General features: G+C 38.2%; 1 protein-coding gene across 4 annotated transcripts in view; it reads left to right on the top strand.

Moving 5' to 3' along the window:
- The window catches only part of Vermilion (Tryptophan 2,3-dioxygenase vermilion), a 225,289-nt gene that overhangs the window by 41,310 nt on the left and 164,662 nt on the right, over nucleotides 1-19,317 (top strand). For 3 of the 4 annotated variants that reach the window (XM_083087044.1, XM_083087045.1, XM_083087046.1), the window contains one exon: nucleotides 17,392-17,507. In XM_083087044.1, the coding sequence (XP_082943170.1) occupies nucleotides 17,398-17,507 (110 nt within the window). In that variant the 5' untranslated portion in view covers nucleotides 17,392-17,397. Of the gene's footprint in view, nucleotides 1-15,390; nucleotides 15,571-17,391; nucleotides 17,508-19,317 lie in introns of those variants that run through there. The other variant, XM_083087043.1, reaches the window with a different exon arrangement.

Below are 19,317 nucleotides of genomic sequence, written 5' to 3' on the forward strand. Positions count from 1 at the left end.
TAATTTTTAGTTATTTTATAAAGTTCATAATTAAAAAATCATAATTTATATAAAATTTGTCTACGTGTTTAATACAATTTACAAATACAGTTACAAGATGGAAGCGGTTTTTGCTTTTAACCTCATCTTTCTTTATTTTCCATTACTTACGGATGGTTCGTGTACGTCAAAAATACAAAAAGCGTTGAACAATTCAACAAGTCTCTACGTCAATACCCATGCAAGTGTGTCGAGTGGCGATCGTCAAAGTTATCGTCTTCTTTCAGCCATGAAATCAGTCTTTTTTTTGTTTCGACAACGCTTCTTCTCAAACGAATTCTGCTCCGAGTAGAAAAATAACTTGAAAAAACTCTAAACTCAAAAATCTCAAAATTTTCAGCATTGATGGAAACATGACAGACTACGAAAAGCTATTTGATATTTTTATTTACGCTATCTTTTTTTATTTCTACAGATAATCGATATTATCATATAAATCTGTGTGAACTCTTTCCATTAATTCCTATTGATATCAGAAATTAAATAATTGTTAATATTATAATTGTATTCTCTATAATATTCTTTAATATTCTTTTAATATTTTATATAATTTAATATCGTATTACGATTTAAACGTGATAAAATAATTTTAGTATACATGTTTAATATATTTCAAGAAATTAAGAAGCTTTTTATTCATAATAATCATCAACAAATAATAGTTTAATTATTTAGTAACATTAGATACAAAGAAAGATAGTTGTATATTTTTTATTAATAATTTATAAATAATTTATATATATATATATATATATATATATATATATATATAATTAGAAAATATACTTTGCGCAATAATTATTATCAAAATACATTCATTTGTTCTCTTTAAAAAGTTTTCTCGTGTAGCACATAATTAAATAGTAGAATTAAGAATAACAGTTATAAGAGCCGACAATAATGAGTTTCTTATTAATAATTAAAAGCGCCAATAATGATAACTTTGCATATTTTATAATGGCGTATCATTTTAAGATATGCTCTATGATAATCATATATATTATACGTTTTTCCTGAAGTTCACGGTAGTAAATTCGGTCTGCGCTAAAGGCGCGCCGCGGGGAAACTTCGAAATCTTTTTTTTTGACCGACGATGACCCCGTGAAATTGGAACGCGAACCTCGTGAGCAAGAAGCCTAAGAAAGTCTCTATGGTTTCTCATGCGAAACGGCACTCGCCGTTGTGAGGCTTGACCATCGTTCCCGGTATAAGGTTCGCGTTAAACTCTCCACGTTGGAATCCTCCGAATTCTCGATCTCGTTTGATTTATGTCGCCGCCAAAGTTTTATTGCCTCCGTCCATCAAACCGCTCTCGCCAGCGATCAAATCCCGCGGGAGACACTTCGCCCGGAGGCTTTCAGATGTCGGAATTCACGAATTGGAGTCTCGCGGAATTCACGCTGTCGTGGAAAAGCCGCGCTTAATCCTCGTGCGGAGACAAATTTATATCCGATTCGATCATAAGTAATATGCTTGACCGAATCTCTTTCCTTAACATTTCATATCTATCCTATTTAGACATTATTTTCGGATTGATCGTAACTATTCGTATCATTGTATCAAATTCTGCTTTTGTTTTTCGTGTCTTTTTTGTCCTTCGTGGAACTTTTGAGCGCATCTGCTCAATTATCGATGATTGTTTAGTATCGTTGATAATCCGGAAGTTGAAAAAAATAACAATTTTTCTGAACGCGATATTTCGATTTCACGGCGCTGCATCGCGAGATATCGCCTTTGGAATTCGATCACCGCATTATCGCGAGAAGCGGGTTTACCATCAATAGGCCTCGTAAAACGAAAAGATACTGCGCGTGTTGCGGAAAAATGGAAGAATAAACAATCTCGCGATCTGAAAGTAAAATCGACCCGCATTATGCAACCAATTCGGCGGCGGTGCTGTTTAGCGTGACGCTCGACAAGATTTCCAATTCGCGGAACACTGGTTCAGTCAATTAAATTCACCATTTGTCTTCCGGGGTGGTCGTCTTTCCTTTCGTAATCCGTGCGGTCGGAAAACTTTTCGCCCAAGAAAGATGCAGCCGCAGGCCGCATCGCCTTGCTCCGCGGGAATAAAGAATCGAAGTCATTTTCTCTACGCCACCAAATTGACCCGGAGTCTCCCACGCGGCCGCACACCCGCCACCTCATCTCATAAATATTTAAATCTAATGAACTTTACAGACTGTGTAGATTCAAATCAGGATTTGGCGAAGGTTTCCTTGTGTCGTGCGACTGTGCAACGCGGCACAACGCAGCGGAATCATTTTTCGCGAGCGACCGTGTTCCATCGATCGGGAATGATTGAACAGTGTATGTAGACAGCTCGCGGCTTTACACGACTCAACTTCAAACATAATAAAGAATGTTGAAATACAAATGGAATTATTATTCTTCTTCTTCCTTCTTCCGCAAAAAAATGCTGCGGGAAAAGCAAGAAAAAGAATGACGTTTGCAATTGTGTTTGAACAGTTATGTACGCTACTTATACATTTATTATATTTTTTATATAAATTATATTTAATATTTTTATTTTTTTACATCGAGAACTTTTTATTGGAGTTATACGCTAATCTTACAATAATATTTTATCTACATTTTTACAAATATATTTATTCTGTAAGATTACAAATTATAAATTTTTCGTTAAAAACTTGAAATACATAATCTTAGAATCATGTCGTGTTATAAGAAGACATTTACTTAATAAGAACACTTCATAAACTCGAGACATTTCTCTCTCTTTCCTTTCTCTCGGCATTTTATACATAACGATCTGATGGTGTTATTTGAAATATGCCTGTTTTATTTGAAAATCGAACGAGCCTTCTTCATTACTTTTTCCATTATCGTAGAAAATTGAAATAACGATAATGTCTGATTTTTATTCTTGATTTGAATGCGCACTCTTCTTTCCTTTAAATATTTTATTCTTTTCGAAGTTTTCTTAGAATTTTCTTCGCCACTGCCAAAGTGTCTGGATTCAATCGGTTCTCTTTTTGAACGTCCTTTTTTCGTTAGGATGCAATATAATGATATGCCATAGAGCAGGGTCGTTTTCAACGAGCAATGCGGCGATCGCGCATTTTATCCACTCCATCGAAAATAATTGGACGGTCGACAAAAAAAGTGGCAGGCAACTTGTGTGGATTTACAGAACGGAGGCTGCATCGACAGATTGTAATTTCAGCATTAAGAATCGATGAACAGCAAAGATAATATTTTTTTTCGTTTTGGATTCACGTTAAAATTTCCTGCTGGATATTTATTAAGTTTAAAGGGAAGAATAAATTTATATAAGAATCAATATATATTGACTGCACTGAAAAATATGGATTATGCAGATGATGCTTTCGTCAACACGAAAGAAATAAAAGAAATTGAGAAAAAAATAGGAAAAAATTGGAGTAGCCTTACAAGTCGTCAGTGTGTAAATTCTTTTAGTACATATTGTACTTACATTATCGCTTACATGGCATTATACAAGTAGACTAGAAATCTTATGGACTTTAAATAACGATTCCGCCGTAAGTGCATAGGCTTTTGTGCTTATTAAAGTACCATCTGTAAATAATGATTATACACTGAGGTACATTAAATAGAACGGCCAAATGCCGAATTTAGGAGCGTTTTCAGTAAGAGACTCGAGAATTATGACATGCCATCGAAATTTCTTTCTATTTGGTTGAGAATTTACGATGCGCTGACTTCTGGCTGTGCATCAAGGCTATTTATGTGCGTAAGAATAAACGTTTGCTTATTACTAGTGCAATATTTCATCGCGAGAGGAATCTCGATCATGCGTACGAGATATTGAAATTATGATGAGCAATGCTCTGCGAGTCTTTTAATATCGAAAGCTTGGATATTTTGGAGATAGTTATTTGTCTTGTAGAGAAAATGTCTAGCTTGTCGTGTTTTCTGGGACATATTGATGGGATGGAAACAATGCGCACTCGATCCTGAAGACGATATTTCTCGCAATCCTCGAGTCAATTCGTATCGAGCAGTTTTGATAAAGCGAGAAACGAAGTGGAGAGAGCGGCGTTAAAGAATAGGAAAAGTTAGAACGAATGTTCTCGACAGGTCTCTCACCAAACACGAATCTCTATCTATATGTACATATATATATATATATATGTGTGTGTGTGTGTGTGTGTGTGTGTGTGTGTGTGTGTGTGTGTGTGTGTGTGTGTGTGTGTGTGTATGTATTTTTGTATGTATGCATGTATGTATGTATGTATGTATGTATGTATGTATGTATATATGTATGTATGTATATATATGTATGTGTGTGTGTGTGTGTACACGTGCTTAACCGACAGTGAAGAAGCGCATTACCGACAGGCGCTGTGCCGCTTGCAATATTGAGCTGCCCTCGGGACATACGTCGTAATTAAAGCACTGAATTATTCGCCGACTTGTTAAAGCCAGGGTGTGAATGTCGTTAGCGAGGACCAGCGGGGCGCACCCGCGACGTAAACACTCCTGCTCGTGAATTATACGTCGCTCGTCCTTCTACGACAAACTCTCCGTTCAATGTCAATATTATCCGAAAGCTGAAGAGGAGATTCTCCTCTTCACACCAGACAAAAGGCTACCCTTTATATCCACCGTCATGAACAAGCGAAATGCCTTTGTCTTCCGTTAAGCCTTTCCTCACCGAGTCCTTTGAGAATTTGGAGGTAGTTGGTAACGTCAATCGATTTGGAATTGGGAGAACGAGTGTTGCTATTAATAATTTAACAACGAGTCGAATGAAGGCGGGATACGATCAACGCGATGATTAAACGCGATTTTGTTTGGTCGATGCCTTTATAGATCGACCGTATGTATTCAAGATTATCGGTATTACGGTTACCACTTGAGGGATCACTCTCGAGCGGTGGCGATTTAGCATACGCGAGATAATATCTGACACTTCGAAGCTATTAAATTAATATGGAATTTACGCGTACGCGGAATATCTATTGTGGAGGATTGACTGTTAATAATGTCCAATTATTTGATCGCATTAATTATCTGTGATTTGCAGTAACTATATTAATTATCGACGTATCGAGCATACAGAATTAATTCTCCTTTTGACATTTACGACATTTCAATGTCATTGGAAACGATGAAGGTATCGATTTAATCGAAGCCCAGATAATCAATTAATTTGTTTTGCTATCTCGTTAATATTTCCTCTGCAGATTGGCAGATTTCCCGTTACAATGCCTGTCAGGTGAAAAATTATATGTCAACGATGCATTCGTGCGGACATAAAACTAATTAAAAGTAGATTTCCATAATAATTAATCTTCAGCCTGATAGTTTTTATTAATGAAACGTAGATGCTCTCGCGTTCTCCGCGTTTCACGTACATCAACATTAATTCACGGCCACGGGAAGGACATTGAAGCAACGATGTGCTCGATGTAAACACCCCCGTGTGAAATACATGCACGAAACACGTTCGCATAGCTCGTTCGTTTCATCCCCTCCTGCCTCCCTTTCCCTTCTTGCTTCTCTCTCTCTCTCTCTGTCTGTCTCTCTCTTTCTCACATACGCACACATTCAACCCTTCGTGTCAATATTATCCGAGAGCCACCCTAGTCGCTGTCGGTACTCGGTTTCGTGCATGTCAACGGTGAAAAATTGAGCTAGCTCTTTTTTCCTCTGAAAAAAAAAATATAGAAAACGATAGAGTTTTTCTCTGTCATCATAAAAAAATCTCTTTGTAGCGAAAAAATCTCGTGATATAGATTTTTAAGTGATATTTATAGATTTGTAAACCGCGCTGTGGCACAATCTTTGCAGCGAGTAAACCCAGAATAAAACCAGAAGGTTATGCGGCGATTTTAGACTCAATTTTCGACATACAAAGAATATGCTAATATAAACGTAATTTATCTTCTTACTTGTATCATACAAATTGTTCAATATTCTTGCTTTCCGGAATTAAATCCTCATTTTAATTTCTCTTGATATTTAGCGATTATACTCTAAAATAATATATATGATAAGCCGATTTTTATTTATAAATCATAAATTTTCACGAAATAACCGCAAGTTTTTCGTCGATGAAACGTCAAGAAGGAAACGATATATAAGCTCGCCGTACTTTATATAATTATTTTATTATAATAAAATGTACATAAAGGCCCAAGGTTACATTTGAATCGAGAATTCGCGTGAATGTCGTCGCGATTTAATCATCATACCTGATCGGGTTTATAATACATAAAACAGCATTCGATCTCTTTCCTATCGATTTCGATACAATGGAATTACTTACGAGAAAGCGGGAGGGACTTCATAATTGATATGCTTTCATTGTTATCATCGTCAAATAGGGTCCACTCCGGGATAACTCGGCGTAACTGCCGGGAGGCCGAGAAAGTGCGAGCCATTTTGTTCCACGTCGCCGTAAGTCCAATTAATTAAATCGGTAATTACATTCTCTCTTAGTCGAGTGTCGGCTTTGCGAGACGTTTGCGAGACGCGCGCGCGCACAATTGCTCGGTATTTTATCCAACTGTAGAATTTTTTGCCGTCCATTGTACGAGAAACGATTGCCATTCGCCTGCCTTTTCGTCCGGCAACTCGATTACGCGCCGGGTTAGTTTTACTTCTTCTTCTGGTGCGATCTCCTCTTTTTTCTTTCTGTTCTCAATTACGCTTTTTATAAAATAAAGGAATCCGGCTCTCCGACGTTGTCGGCTCTTCTACGTGTCTTGGCGGTAGTTATCTTTGTAATTACAACTATTAACTTTCGAGTACAATCGGTTATATACGATCTTACAAATGAATATACTTTACGCACTTGAATATAATAACTATACGTCTACATATGGCCAATTTTGCGTATCGATTATTGATTTTTGACGAGTAAACAAGTTAATGCGCTTTTTTTAATAATTAACAAAATTGTGAAGCGTTACAACATTGTTACGCCTGTGTTGAAGCGCACAAAATCGAGGCAAATGTAATCACTTTGTTCGTTTATATAGCGGATAATAATTGCATGTTGACGGAAATCCTTCAAGTGTAGTGGATACATGATCGCTTATGCGTAAATTTAATGGTCTTTATTTACTCAAGATAAATACACGTATTTGTATCAAAGCTCTCTGAAAATGTAAATTGTAATTATCCGCGGATGTGCATATCATGTTGATTTATTGCGGTTAAAATTGGCGTCGGGATTAAATGCTGGTAAACTGCGCGCACTCATTTCATCTGCCCTTGACTTATCTAACACTCTGAAAAGTGCGGTAAATTTCGTTCCGATTATCGTTTCAGAGGCGATGCTATTTAATTTAAATTAATTCAGGACACAAATTCGCGGAGAAAATTAGAAACGCGAAACTAGTTTAGCTTTTTGATCTCCGGGGAGCTGTGAGAGCTGAATATCATTTGCCTGCTGTGGATTATACGCAAGACAAGTGTTGAAACGCTTGCCGACGCGCTGAATCTTTCATTCACATATACCGAGAGTACGTGCTGATTGGCTCCGGCAGGTTGAATATGAAGCAGCGGTGAAGGCAGTTCAGAAATGCTAATCGCGCATGCATACTGTTTTCGTGCGTCCCGTTGGAGCGAAACAACACTTCCGCCGCGCAAAAATTCCGGCATAAAGCAGAAAAGCGTGGAGAAACCAAGCGTGCAATAAACGCTTCAGTTGATTTTCATGATGGTAAATAATTTCATTTTTGAATTTTCTGCTACATCTTTTTTCGCAAATATGCGCAAATGTATATAATATTTATTCAACTCGCGCTGTTCTTCCCCCTTTGCTTTAATTTGTTTTTATAAAATATAATAATATGGTAGTTTCAGTTTTGAGCATGTAAGCAACGTGTATCTCGTTGCTTTACTTTTTATATAAAAACTTTACTTTTATAAAAGTTGGATTATTTGCTTATATATTTATTCCACGAGAATTAAAATTGTTTATCTTCAGCTTAACATATTTTGGGAAATATCTCGGGAGATAGTTACATTGAATGATAAATTGTGATTTATGTCCTTTCCCCTCAAGGGGATTTCTTTTATTCTTCCACTGCTTAAAATGCAGCAGCTTTTATTCTACTTGAATATTCTTATCGCGAGGAGGCGCGCTGACGAGTAAATATTCATTATCCATACGCCGTTAACAAGCAACCTCTTAATAAGCGTCACAACTTTAATTCCCGCGAGTGACGAGGGTAGACTTTATAAGAGACGTTGTTGTAACTTTAAGAGATCGCGTCTCTGATCCTTAATCCTGAAGTGATAAAATTAACTTGGTGCTTGGTTTTAAAACGCATAGTTTGTTCATTTATTGAATCAAAAATTTCTTATCGCTCCAACATTCAAAGGGTAATATCCGCGTGTTTCTTTCGAGATCGTTGACGATATTAATGACACTTCTCGTAGTGCTCTTCTCTTCAATAAACTTATATATTCAAGAGCAAATTCGCGGCCTCCCGAGGAAATCTCGTTACAATCCGCGCGTCCAAATAACATCTGCTCCCGGTGCATCTACCTTATTTGTTTTTCCGCGGCCGGAAATAGCAATATCGTGCGACGTTCTAGTTTGTAGTTAAGTGTAAACGAGGTCGCGGACCGGCGGCGTACAATTTCGACGCTCGTTTCGTCGCTCGTCTAACGGAGCGGGATGAGCGAGTTTAACCTGACAAAATCAAACCTTTCCGGCTTTCCTTATAGCGTGCAACCGTATTTTCCCATTAAGAAATATCGTCGCTGACAAATTTATGGCGTTTTCCACAGGAACGCTTCTGCCACACGATATTAGAGAAAATGCCGGTGAAACATGACGAACGATAACGGTACAGATGTAGAGGAGGTTTAAATTGCTTATAAAACATGACATCGTCGCGCGATCATAATATTTTTCCCCTCGATAGTCTTGGGCGACAGAATCTCAAACCCGTTTATCGAGATAGTCGGCGAATGGAAGGATGCGCGCTCTTTAAATCCCTCTCACGTCGCTGGTGTCACGCAGGTTTGCCCTGAGGCCTTCAAAAGGGTAGATTCCTTAACCTTACGATCCGAAGGCTAAGCGATTCTAACATCATAAACCATAAATGTGACAAATCGAATCGCGATCTTTATCTTACCTATATGTAAATGCGCTGTAACTATTTTCAAGTTAAGGGAAAATCTAATATATATTTGTTTATTATTATAATAATTGTTAATCCTATCATATGTATACAACACATACATACACACTCACTCAATATGTATTTTTAAAAATTAAAATGCTTTCGTTTGTGTGTATGAAATAAAGTTTAATAGTTAAATTTGTTTAGAGAATGTCGATATAAAATAAATGATCAAAGTACATTGATTTATGCCCGAAGACAGTTTTTCTAAATGGAGAATCGATCCCGTTTGTGAGGCTGCGAAAATAGCGGAATCACGTGCTCCGTTTAGATCCTTTAGATCCTTCTCACGTCGTTGGTGTCACGCAAGTCTCGCTCCACGAATTTCCGAGAGAGAAAAATCCCCGGTTACAAGGCTGCACCACTTATAAGAAGCTGCGATTACGTATTCTATCCCGGGGACCTCGCTTTTACGCGAACCGTAGCGTCATCCGTTTCAGCTTTTCGATCCCCTTGTTCATCCTTCACATCCTGCCTATTCCATCAATTTCATCATACATTTTTTAAAGCAATAGCGAAAAATTTTGCTCTTTAAAAAACTTTAGTAAAAATTAAAATTTATGTGTGTCTTTTATCAATTTTTATTTCCATACATATTTAATTTTTTAAATTAAATTGTTAAAATTTATAACTTAAATATTATCATATACACATCAATATAACATATACACATCATATAAAAAAATTTTTATAAAAAAAAGTACATTTCGAAATGTCCTCGTTTTCTATCTTACCTTAATTCTCCACATTTGCCATGAAATAGAATGGGTTGTGAACTAATCTATATCGTCCTTTATTTTTAACCCACTCCTTTGTCGAGACTCTTCTTTCGGTGAATTTGCCCTGTACCATTTTGACAAAGTTAATCGCTCTCCTTTTATCTTAACAAGAAGCAGAGAGAAATAAATTATGGTCCCGCAACTACGATACTCTTGGTCGCCGACGAAGTTATCAAAGTTGCGGACGCGCACCTTGTAACTAGTGTTGGCGAAGACGAAGGCGAGGAGGAGCGCGAGGAGAGATAAACGAAAGATAGAGAATGCGAAGCAAAGAATGGAACGCCTGTGGTAACAACTTCGATGTACGAAAATTTACGAGATAACGGGTAAAGTTTAGTACGCGAGATTAATAATGGATGAATTATATCTCTTATACGTATTTATTTGTTCCAGAAAGCTTTATATTACCTTTCCCCTTTAATTTTATATTGTCAGATTTTAAGCGATCCATTATTCTTCCATATCGATCATCGGGTAACAAAATTGCGTTTAAAACATTTTATGTTTGTCGTAAAGTATTTATAAATGCAATTTTGAAAATGCGATGAATAATTGTTATCCTTCCTCATTATCTGCGCGGTTTAAAGATATTTGAACCAAATGCCTCAAGGTCTGCGAGATTTCCTAGAATAATACTCCGCTAAACCCAATTACTGATATCTCCGACTAGTACTTACTTTCACCTGAGGACAAACTTTTTATCGGCGCTACTATCTCTTTCCGGCTTTAGCGTCGTGTCGTCGAAGATTTGCATAATCCGCTTTTTCCGCGAGCCTACTGAACTTCTACGTCTTCTTTTTCTTGTCTCGTTTCTGGCTTCCGAGTCCTGGTCATTTTTTCCCTCATCTTACCTTCGTGGTATCCTTAAAAAGGCTTCATCGATTCGTATCTCATGTTCTTTTCTTTTTTTTTCTTCTCTCAATGGCTCGAAAGTTTTCCTCTTTCGAACGAAAGTTTTCACCAAGAGCTTCGTTTTATTCGGTCCGAGTTATTCGTTCAAGTTCCTCTTTCTAGGATCGCGATATCGCAAAGACATTCATTAACGAAGTCATTTTCTCTCAATAATCGCTCATCTCTTCGCGCCGCGAATTAATGTTTCTAGATTCTAGAAAACTTTATGTTTGCCTTCTTTCGCGATCCAAGATGTCTCCATTTTCGATTATCATCGAATCCTGCGTTGATCTTGCGTTTGAAGGAATATTGCTCTTTGAAGCTATCCTTTCTCTCCGTCCCCGACAACCTGAACAAATATCGCAATCAAAGTGCAGACGTCAACGCGTATTGTATGCGACAGTTGCTATCGTACAGAAATGGGAATGATTAAATACGAACCGTCTCTGTTTATACGAAGTAAATACTATTCTACCAGAGGCATCGCAGTCTGGCCTGAAGTCTCTGAAAACAAAATGCAGCCTCGTACTCTTTGTAGTCCCTTTTGTTTCTTTAAAAGGTTCCGCGTTTTTCTCGTATGGATTTTTCTTTCGCTCAAACGATGCTGTTGGTAACAGTCAGATAGGGGGAATCGTTAAAATATCGCGAGCGTATGTACTTTCTGCGTATGGATTCTCTAGAGATATTTTTACAAGGGACGGTACATATTCTATAGACGTGAGAAGGAATATTTTAGAAGCACGTACGTGCGCAAGCTCGCAAATACTAAATATTCATGGAAATTGGATAAGCCAAGTAATATCTAAATCACAAACTCACAAATATCTAAGTCACAAACATGGTTAAATAAATGAAAATTTCCATAAACGTTGCGTTATATAGTTCCTCCATTTATTTAACGAATCGTGTAATTTATATTGATATTGACAACATTTTGCAAATTATGAATATTTTATTTTTCGATTGTTCCTTTTTTTATTCTTTTCATCTTTTCGCGTTTACGTAATGTGATTGTGTAACGAAGTAACATTTCCAATAGCGAGATTAATGCGGGTGACACAACTGGAACACTTGCGCGCCCGGGGCGGTTGTCGGAAGATTTGAGGAAGCCCACGATAGTGTACGCTGGTCACGTAAATACGAAATTCTCAGCATGTGAAACTGAAATTTGTTGAACCAGTTGGACAGGAGTTTATTCGATTTTTTGGTGATGTTGACGGAACGTATACATTGCTTCGAAGCGCTTGATTCATTGATAATTTATCTCTCTCTATATAAGAGCTTTCTACGGAAATATTCATAAACGTCGGTGATGTCAGATTTAAGGAAAATATACTCTTGTTAAGATCCGTGCATACGCTTTCCCTACATATTTGATCCAACGGATGATTGCAATAAAAAATGTTGATTGTGTTAAAATACTTTCTCGAATACCGAGATAGATATTTTTAACGTTGACGAGAACATTTTGTAGAAAGAATTTCTTTATGATTCCACGAGTAATTATCGGGTAAATCATCGAATATCTCGCAGTTACCAAATTACTATCCTTTATGGTAAATGGACTGTAGATTGGAAACCTATCCAAACCTGTCAGATTCTCTTGATTGACGTGGCGCGCAACAGGATTGAAAATTATACACAGACTCATGAAATATTGCAAGCGTGAGGTTAGGTTGTTGGCGTGAGGTAATTGAATACAATTTTCACAACACCGATATTTTTAGTATTTTGCGAACGTTTGCTATATTTAACACTTTTAGTGTCTATATAACATATAAATAAATGTTTCGAAAGAAAATAATCCTAAAATTTTGTGCAATAATTTTATTCTGTAAAAGAATTGAATTATATAAATAAAAGATACTTATATATATTTTATAAAATCTTTTGTGCACATCGTTTTCAAAAAGAAAAAATATGCTATAATAGCATAAATAAAAAATTATTTTAATTACGAATTCATCGATAATTATGTTAAAAATTATAACAGCACACACACAGTAATAGCAATAATTTTATATCTCATCGTTTCTAATCGCATAACAAGAAATTCTATTTGACAGATATGAGGATGGAATTGAAAATTAAGCAGTAATAATTTTCTCTATTTCGAACACTTTGCAAAAACAGCTACCTACCGAGATTATTCGTGTTTTGCCAATTATATCACCGGGGCGGTGCCGATGAAGTATCATTGTAGAAATCGCTGATCTAATTGTTTCCAAATCGGTGTTCTTGCGCAAGCGATAGTTTCCAAAAACGGCCGTTACAACGTAATCATAGTTGGCCTTTAGCGCGAGAAAGCGTTTAATAACGCATCGAATAACGTGGAGATTCACCAAAAGTTTAATTGCCAAGTCGACGAAAAACGTTTCTTCCTCGCCAATTGGTTTCTAACCGGGTTTTTGCTGTAACCCCACCGATCCATGATGAAAACGCAATTATCCGCTGTTCGTCAGTAACCGATTTCAGCTTTGCAAACACAGAGGTTACTCTCCATTTTCTTCAGGATTCTTTTCCAGGATAAGCGTAATATTAAAATAACATTTTAATCGCTTGTAAAAATTAAAGAGTTAGGGAAGACGGAATTAAACGCGTGAAATTGCCTAATGCAATGGAGGATAAATTCGCGAGGTAAAAAAATTATTAATGAAAAAATATTCTTATATTTTGTCAGAAATATTTAATGTTTGTTTAAAATTTGTGACGATCTATTCGATTTATCAAGGAGATAAACTTCCAAATTAAAATGAATGGTTGCCAGCAGTACTGTAGATACAGAACACTCTGTGTAGGCGGTTTATAATGCAGTATAAGGAATGCAGTCTGTCGATCTAACGTCCATCGTCCACTCGCCAGCTAATCGGCTAGACCGCTACTAAGATATGCAAAATTCGATTTCGCTTGCGGTCGCGTGGCATCTTGGATGTTGCTATCTAGGCATAATTCAACTCGCTGCAAAATGCATGGTTCGAATTTCGCTTTGTCCGATACTCGGGTTTCGGATGATGCAGTCGACGGACGCTTCCGTTACATGGATGATGTAGCAGCTACGGCGGTGGCGACAGCACAATGCAACATTCATGCCGTGAGAAAAGGACGCTTGGGAAAACTCGATGGGGCAATCGATATATGTTGGATATCATTGAGTTAACGTGGATTTATTTTAAATTAAATGTGACAATGCGAAATTTTCTATACGTGATATAGATGCGTGCGTAGATTATTATATTTTCACGTAAATTATTATATTTTTCGATGCCATATCGGCGATTGTGATCGAAGCGGCGCTTCGTTCAAAATGATTGCAATACTAATGAATTAATAAACTCATCTCTCTCGCGAAGAATTTTCGTCTCCCTTTTTTCAAAAGTGATCACGTATGAATCAGCGAGCACTGCAGATCCGACATGATTTGCAATTTTTAATCATGTTCGGCGTGGCAATCGAATCATGCTCGAATAATCCAGCAACGATCGTGCTCTCATCGTTATCGCGACTCTTCTCATCGCTTCGTTTTGCGTAAGTTTGTATTTTCTCCTCTTCATTACAAGAATTTTTATCGTGTTTGTTGTTTTTTTATGGAGTAATTCGATGTATCTCCGTCATTTGTACGCAACGATCAATCGGCTTGGAGGCTCGATTATTAGATGGGAAAAGCCAATCGGTTCTGTCGATTGTCGTCTGGGTTTTAAAAGCCGGGCGCTCGATCGGTTCCTCCAAAGGGTCACGGATAAAAGGACGCTCTTTACGAGGAATGGATCGAATAGCTCGCGGCGTCTTTCTTCTTCGCCTCTTTGAGGGTCGTAAGGAACGAGGGATCCCTTCTATTTTATGAAACGGAAGGAAACGACGAGAAACGAAGACTCGACTTCAATCTTAGGTGTTACGACAATGGAGACTGCGTGTAATAAATAATAAATCTTAAAGAGAGACACTCGCGGCTTATAAAAACGCGCGCTGTTGTCGTACGTTTTGCTATAAAGATTTTTTTATGAAACCCTAAACTCGTATTTCACTTCCTCCATTGAAGCAATGGCTTCTCTTTGAAAGCACACATCAAGTCGATTGAAACGTTTGTATCGTAGCGAGCTGAATGATTAATTTTCTTATAACGCGATTTATTGAAAAGTGAAAAAAATTATCTAAAATATAAATCTAATATTAATCTCGCTTTTTTTATATTTAATTAAGCATGTATATGTTCATACCATAAACCCATAAGTAATATAAAGTGTTTAATTGCTACGATTTTAATCAACATTGCTCTTAATTATAATTTTGTAATTGTTGGTATTTTTTAGAAGCGTGTAACTTGAGGAATACGTGATAAAATTTACGAGGATTTTTTTAGCATAAATCTGCCATCGCTGCCGAGCCTTCGACGTAAGTAGCACCATGCGTCACGTAATCTACTAAATTGAGTAAATTGCCACTCGTTCCTCTTGCCAAGAAACGAACAAATACGGCCAGTCGTAGACCAACGCGCATACGTCCTCATGGTCATATCTCGCGCGGTTATTTCAGCGATAAAATATTTATTATTCGCCGCGCACGCGGTGGCGAGTACGAGCGGTAAAGGAATGGCCCTAGGTTCAGAGAATGGGAATATACACTCTCGTTGATTTCTTTGATCCCTTATGGCCGCGCCGTGTCGTAAATCTTACGTTAATATTGGACGTGCGGAGGCTATAGAGGGGCCCGACGTAAGCGTATTTGACATTAATACACGAATCGGCCGCGAGTTGATTAACACACGCAAAATGTCAGATATATATTACGTTTCTGAATTATTTCTGAGGATCCGCGATACCTTTGATTTGTTCTGTCGATCATGAGGATTCCGAGGAATTATCTGCACGTCCCGCAAAGGATCATGATCCTTAGAAGCTTTCTAAATCCCGATAGCTCACGCGCGAAGGCAATGGCTGCGATAAAGATTCCGCTTCGTAGATTCCGTTGGTGGAGAACGGGAGCAGGCGTGTAAAAAGAAGGGGACACGAAGGACGACATCGGCTGCCTCGTGATTTATAAGGATAGATTTGCCCCGGCTTGTTGTTTATTTCGCCGCGACTGACCGTAATTTTTCTCCGGCGATCCAGTTTACCCGCGTCTCCCATCCCTCTCCACTCCATTTGATACCCGTATCTGGTCGGCTTTTCATTCGGTACTTCTCACACCTCCATAAACCTCCATAAACCTCTGCTCTGTACCTTTACGTAAAGTGAACTCCGCCAAGTCTTAGTGCGAACTCGCGATCGGCAAGATGGATATCGTCAAGCAGTGTATACTTTTGCACGGGAAGCTGATCCATTTCTCGAGAACCGACCGATCATCGCTGCTTTTTCCCGATGGGAAACACTTTAATCGTGTTATGCATTCTCCCCCTCGTCTTTTTCTCTCAGTTTGCTTCTCATGCATCCCGAAGGGACAACAAGAACAAAATTCAGCGCGTTATTTTCTATCGAGTTGGTCTGTTTCGAACAACTGCAAATTGTTACTATAACTGCTGCTCTTTATATCGAATTAATGCTTGTAACTTAACATATACAATGACTCCATTAATTTTAAAAGCATTGCATTTTCTTGCATTCTACGGAATTATGAAGTATACAGATTTTATTCTGAAATTTCGACGGATACGTGAAATTTCACTTGCCTGCGTTGAAAATTGTGAAATACTGACAAAATAAAACGTATGCAGGTCAGTAAAGCTTTTTTTTCGCACCACATTTATTCAAGCGACTCCTCCAAGTTCCACGATAATTGCGCACAGTTATTTTTTTATCCTTGCTATTTCAGACGAATTGCGACGCGATAAAAACAGCATACGTCCCATTATGCATTTCTCATTTTGCCGCGTTTAACGACTATCACTGTGGTGTCTGGTGGCGGCGAGACGGCTCTGTAATTCGTCGAGGCGCAACGCGACTCGTCAGCGTGACAGGCAGTGACAGAAATTAACGGTTCCATTTACAGTCTGGCGCATTAACTCCCCCACACCTTGTATCACTCGTTAAAGTCGGACCCGTCTCAATTCTAATTAGCAACGGCAGGACGGGAGGTATCGCAGGCGGCGGTTCGCATTGACCGACTGCATTTGGCCTGGCAATTTCACGGTAACGGTAATCGTCTCCGCGAGATTATAACTGTCGCAATCGGCCATTTCGCAAGTTCTGCGGAATGCTGCGGGATTTTATGTGCAAGTTGTGTCGCAGCGCGGAGAATGTCGTCTCATTGCGCTAATAATAATGAAATTGCACGTACCACGGGGTTGGGTGTTAAGTTAACAACGGATCATAAATCTCGCGCACTCGGAAATTCTCGTGTTTTGACGGAGATAGGATTGCCGCTATTATCTCGTAGAATCTCACTGGCAGATTCTTGAATATATCTAGAGAGGGTTGGATTCTTACGTCTCGTTGAACGTTGTGATATTTACATATTTATGAAATACGACAATAAGGCAAACATGTGCGCAAAAATTAGGAGCTTCATTACAATCTGTTTGTTTTATTGCTTTGCAGGAGGAAATGCCGTTTCGTACCAAGCTTCGATTTCCTCGCTGGGAAGCTTACTACTCTCAGTCACGATTTCTTCGTTCCGACAGGAGGGAAATGGAGATATCACGTCGCGGAATTCGGTAAATATCTTCAAACTGCAATCTTATCACGATAGGGACATTGATAAGAAATGTGTTTTGTGGCCGTTACGCTTTTGCACTCTCGGGTAACGACATATACGGCCACATGCGGTGTTCGTTTTTCGTTTATCGCCACCGCGTCGACTTCGCCAGGATTCAAGCCTGTACGATAAATTCGCGTTCTTATATTCCTGCTTAAGTGGCGAAGTTGGAGCAATAAAGTATGCTTGCCGAGTTTCGAGAACAGAGAGTCGGGAGATGTTGTAATTTTTCGAATATTCTAAAACTTAAGAGGGACACGCGGCTTATGTCGCGCTCTTAAATCTGCATGCTCGTTCTGTGTTACACCTTCTTACACCTTCTTACACCTTTTTTGCATATATTAGCATTAATTCGACATCGCAATTGCAAATTCTCTGCAAGCTTAAAATTATTTCAAGTTTTTATTACGAAAATTTTTTATTCATAAATCTTGAGCGTCTTAGGTGAGATGGCTCAAAGAAAGAATTGCATTTTGCTAACAAATGCCGCGCTTAAAGAACGTTTTGCGTGCACATTTAATATTTATTATTTAATATTTAACATTTAATATTTGTTATATTTAATATTTGTTATATTTGTTATATTTAATATTTACATGGATTATAATTATCTTAATTGACGCGTGAGCTATTATGGAACTGTAGTTAATAGAATCTTAAGCAAGCTGCCTATCGGCTGTGACGGTTATTGCCGTCAAAGCCGCTTGATGTGTTAACTATGTACATATAAATCGAATCTATTGATCCCGTTCGAACAAACTCGACATTGCATACAACTGCTGATTGTCTCAATCTATTTAAAGCGATGTCAAATATAAACATTATGTGTTTCGATGTTTGATCATCGAAGGGGTGCTATATTGTGCGGCGAGGCATTTATACCGTTAATGGATTGATCGATCTTCCTCAGGTATTCCGAAATGACCTCGTCGATTTCGTTACATTCTTCATTTTCTCTCCGTCCCCGTACACGATTATAAATAGCGCGATATCCGTCGCGAATCGATATCCCTTAATAACGTAGTACGTCGCGGTGGGGAATCGCTTTTATTAACGATGGACGGGAGAAAAATAAAGTGTAAAGGAAAGATGTTAAAAACGCGCAACAACAGAGCGAGGGTGAAAGGTCAAAGGCATTCACGTATTCGTCACGCGAGAAGAAAATACATCATCGCAGCTCGGCGGGGTGCGATTACGTAATGTGTCGTGAGATTCCGTCGCGTAATTTTGCGGCGACGTGACACCGCCTATGCTATTACTCTGATGAATGCCATATTAATCCGTTGATAGCGCGCTATTGTACATTTCTTTTTTATCCTCCTCGTGCAATTAACTGAATTAATTCCGCGCTAATCTACCGGCTCGAGAGAGCTAAGCTCTTAATCTACGCGCTGACACGCAGACGGATATGCTTATCTTCGTCACGATGTTCGCGTGTCTCGTGATATTGGAAAAGGGAAACCGTGGCGTTATTATTCGTTCTGATTGACGCGAATTGATCCTGCCTTTTTTTTTTCGCGCGCCGAACACGTCCGATTTTCCTCGTCATCCACCTTGTGAATATCGCGATAACTCTAACGTTTCAATCGATCACGATGAAAGGAAGAGTTCCTCTTATAATCCTACCTCGTGTCCGATCTGATTAAGACATGGATCGTATCTGGCGAAACACTAATCGCCAGGAGATTATTTTATGTGGGAGTCTTTAAGCACCGTATCTGGAGATATTCCGTGTCAAACATACCCGACATTTCCGCAAATGTCAGTTA

The sequence above is a fragment of the Camponotus vicinus genome, unplaced genomic scaffold, assembly GCF_025532165.1.
Source record: "Camponotus vicinus isolate PSW18456_S1 unplaced genomic scaffold, iyCamVici1.0 SCAF_13, whole genome shotgun sequence".
NCBI classification, from domain to species: domain Eukaryota; kingdom Metazoa; phylum Arthropoda; class Insecta; order Hymenoptera; family Formicidae; genus Camponotus; species Camponotus vicinus.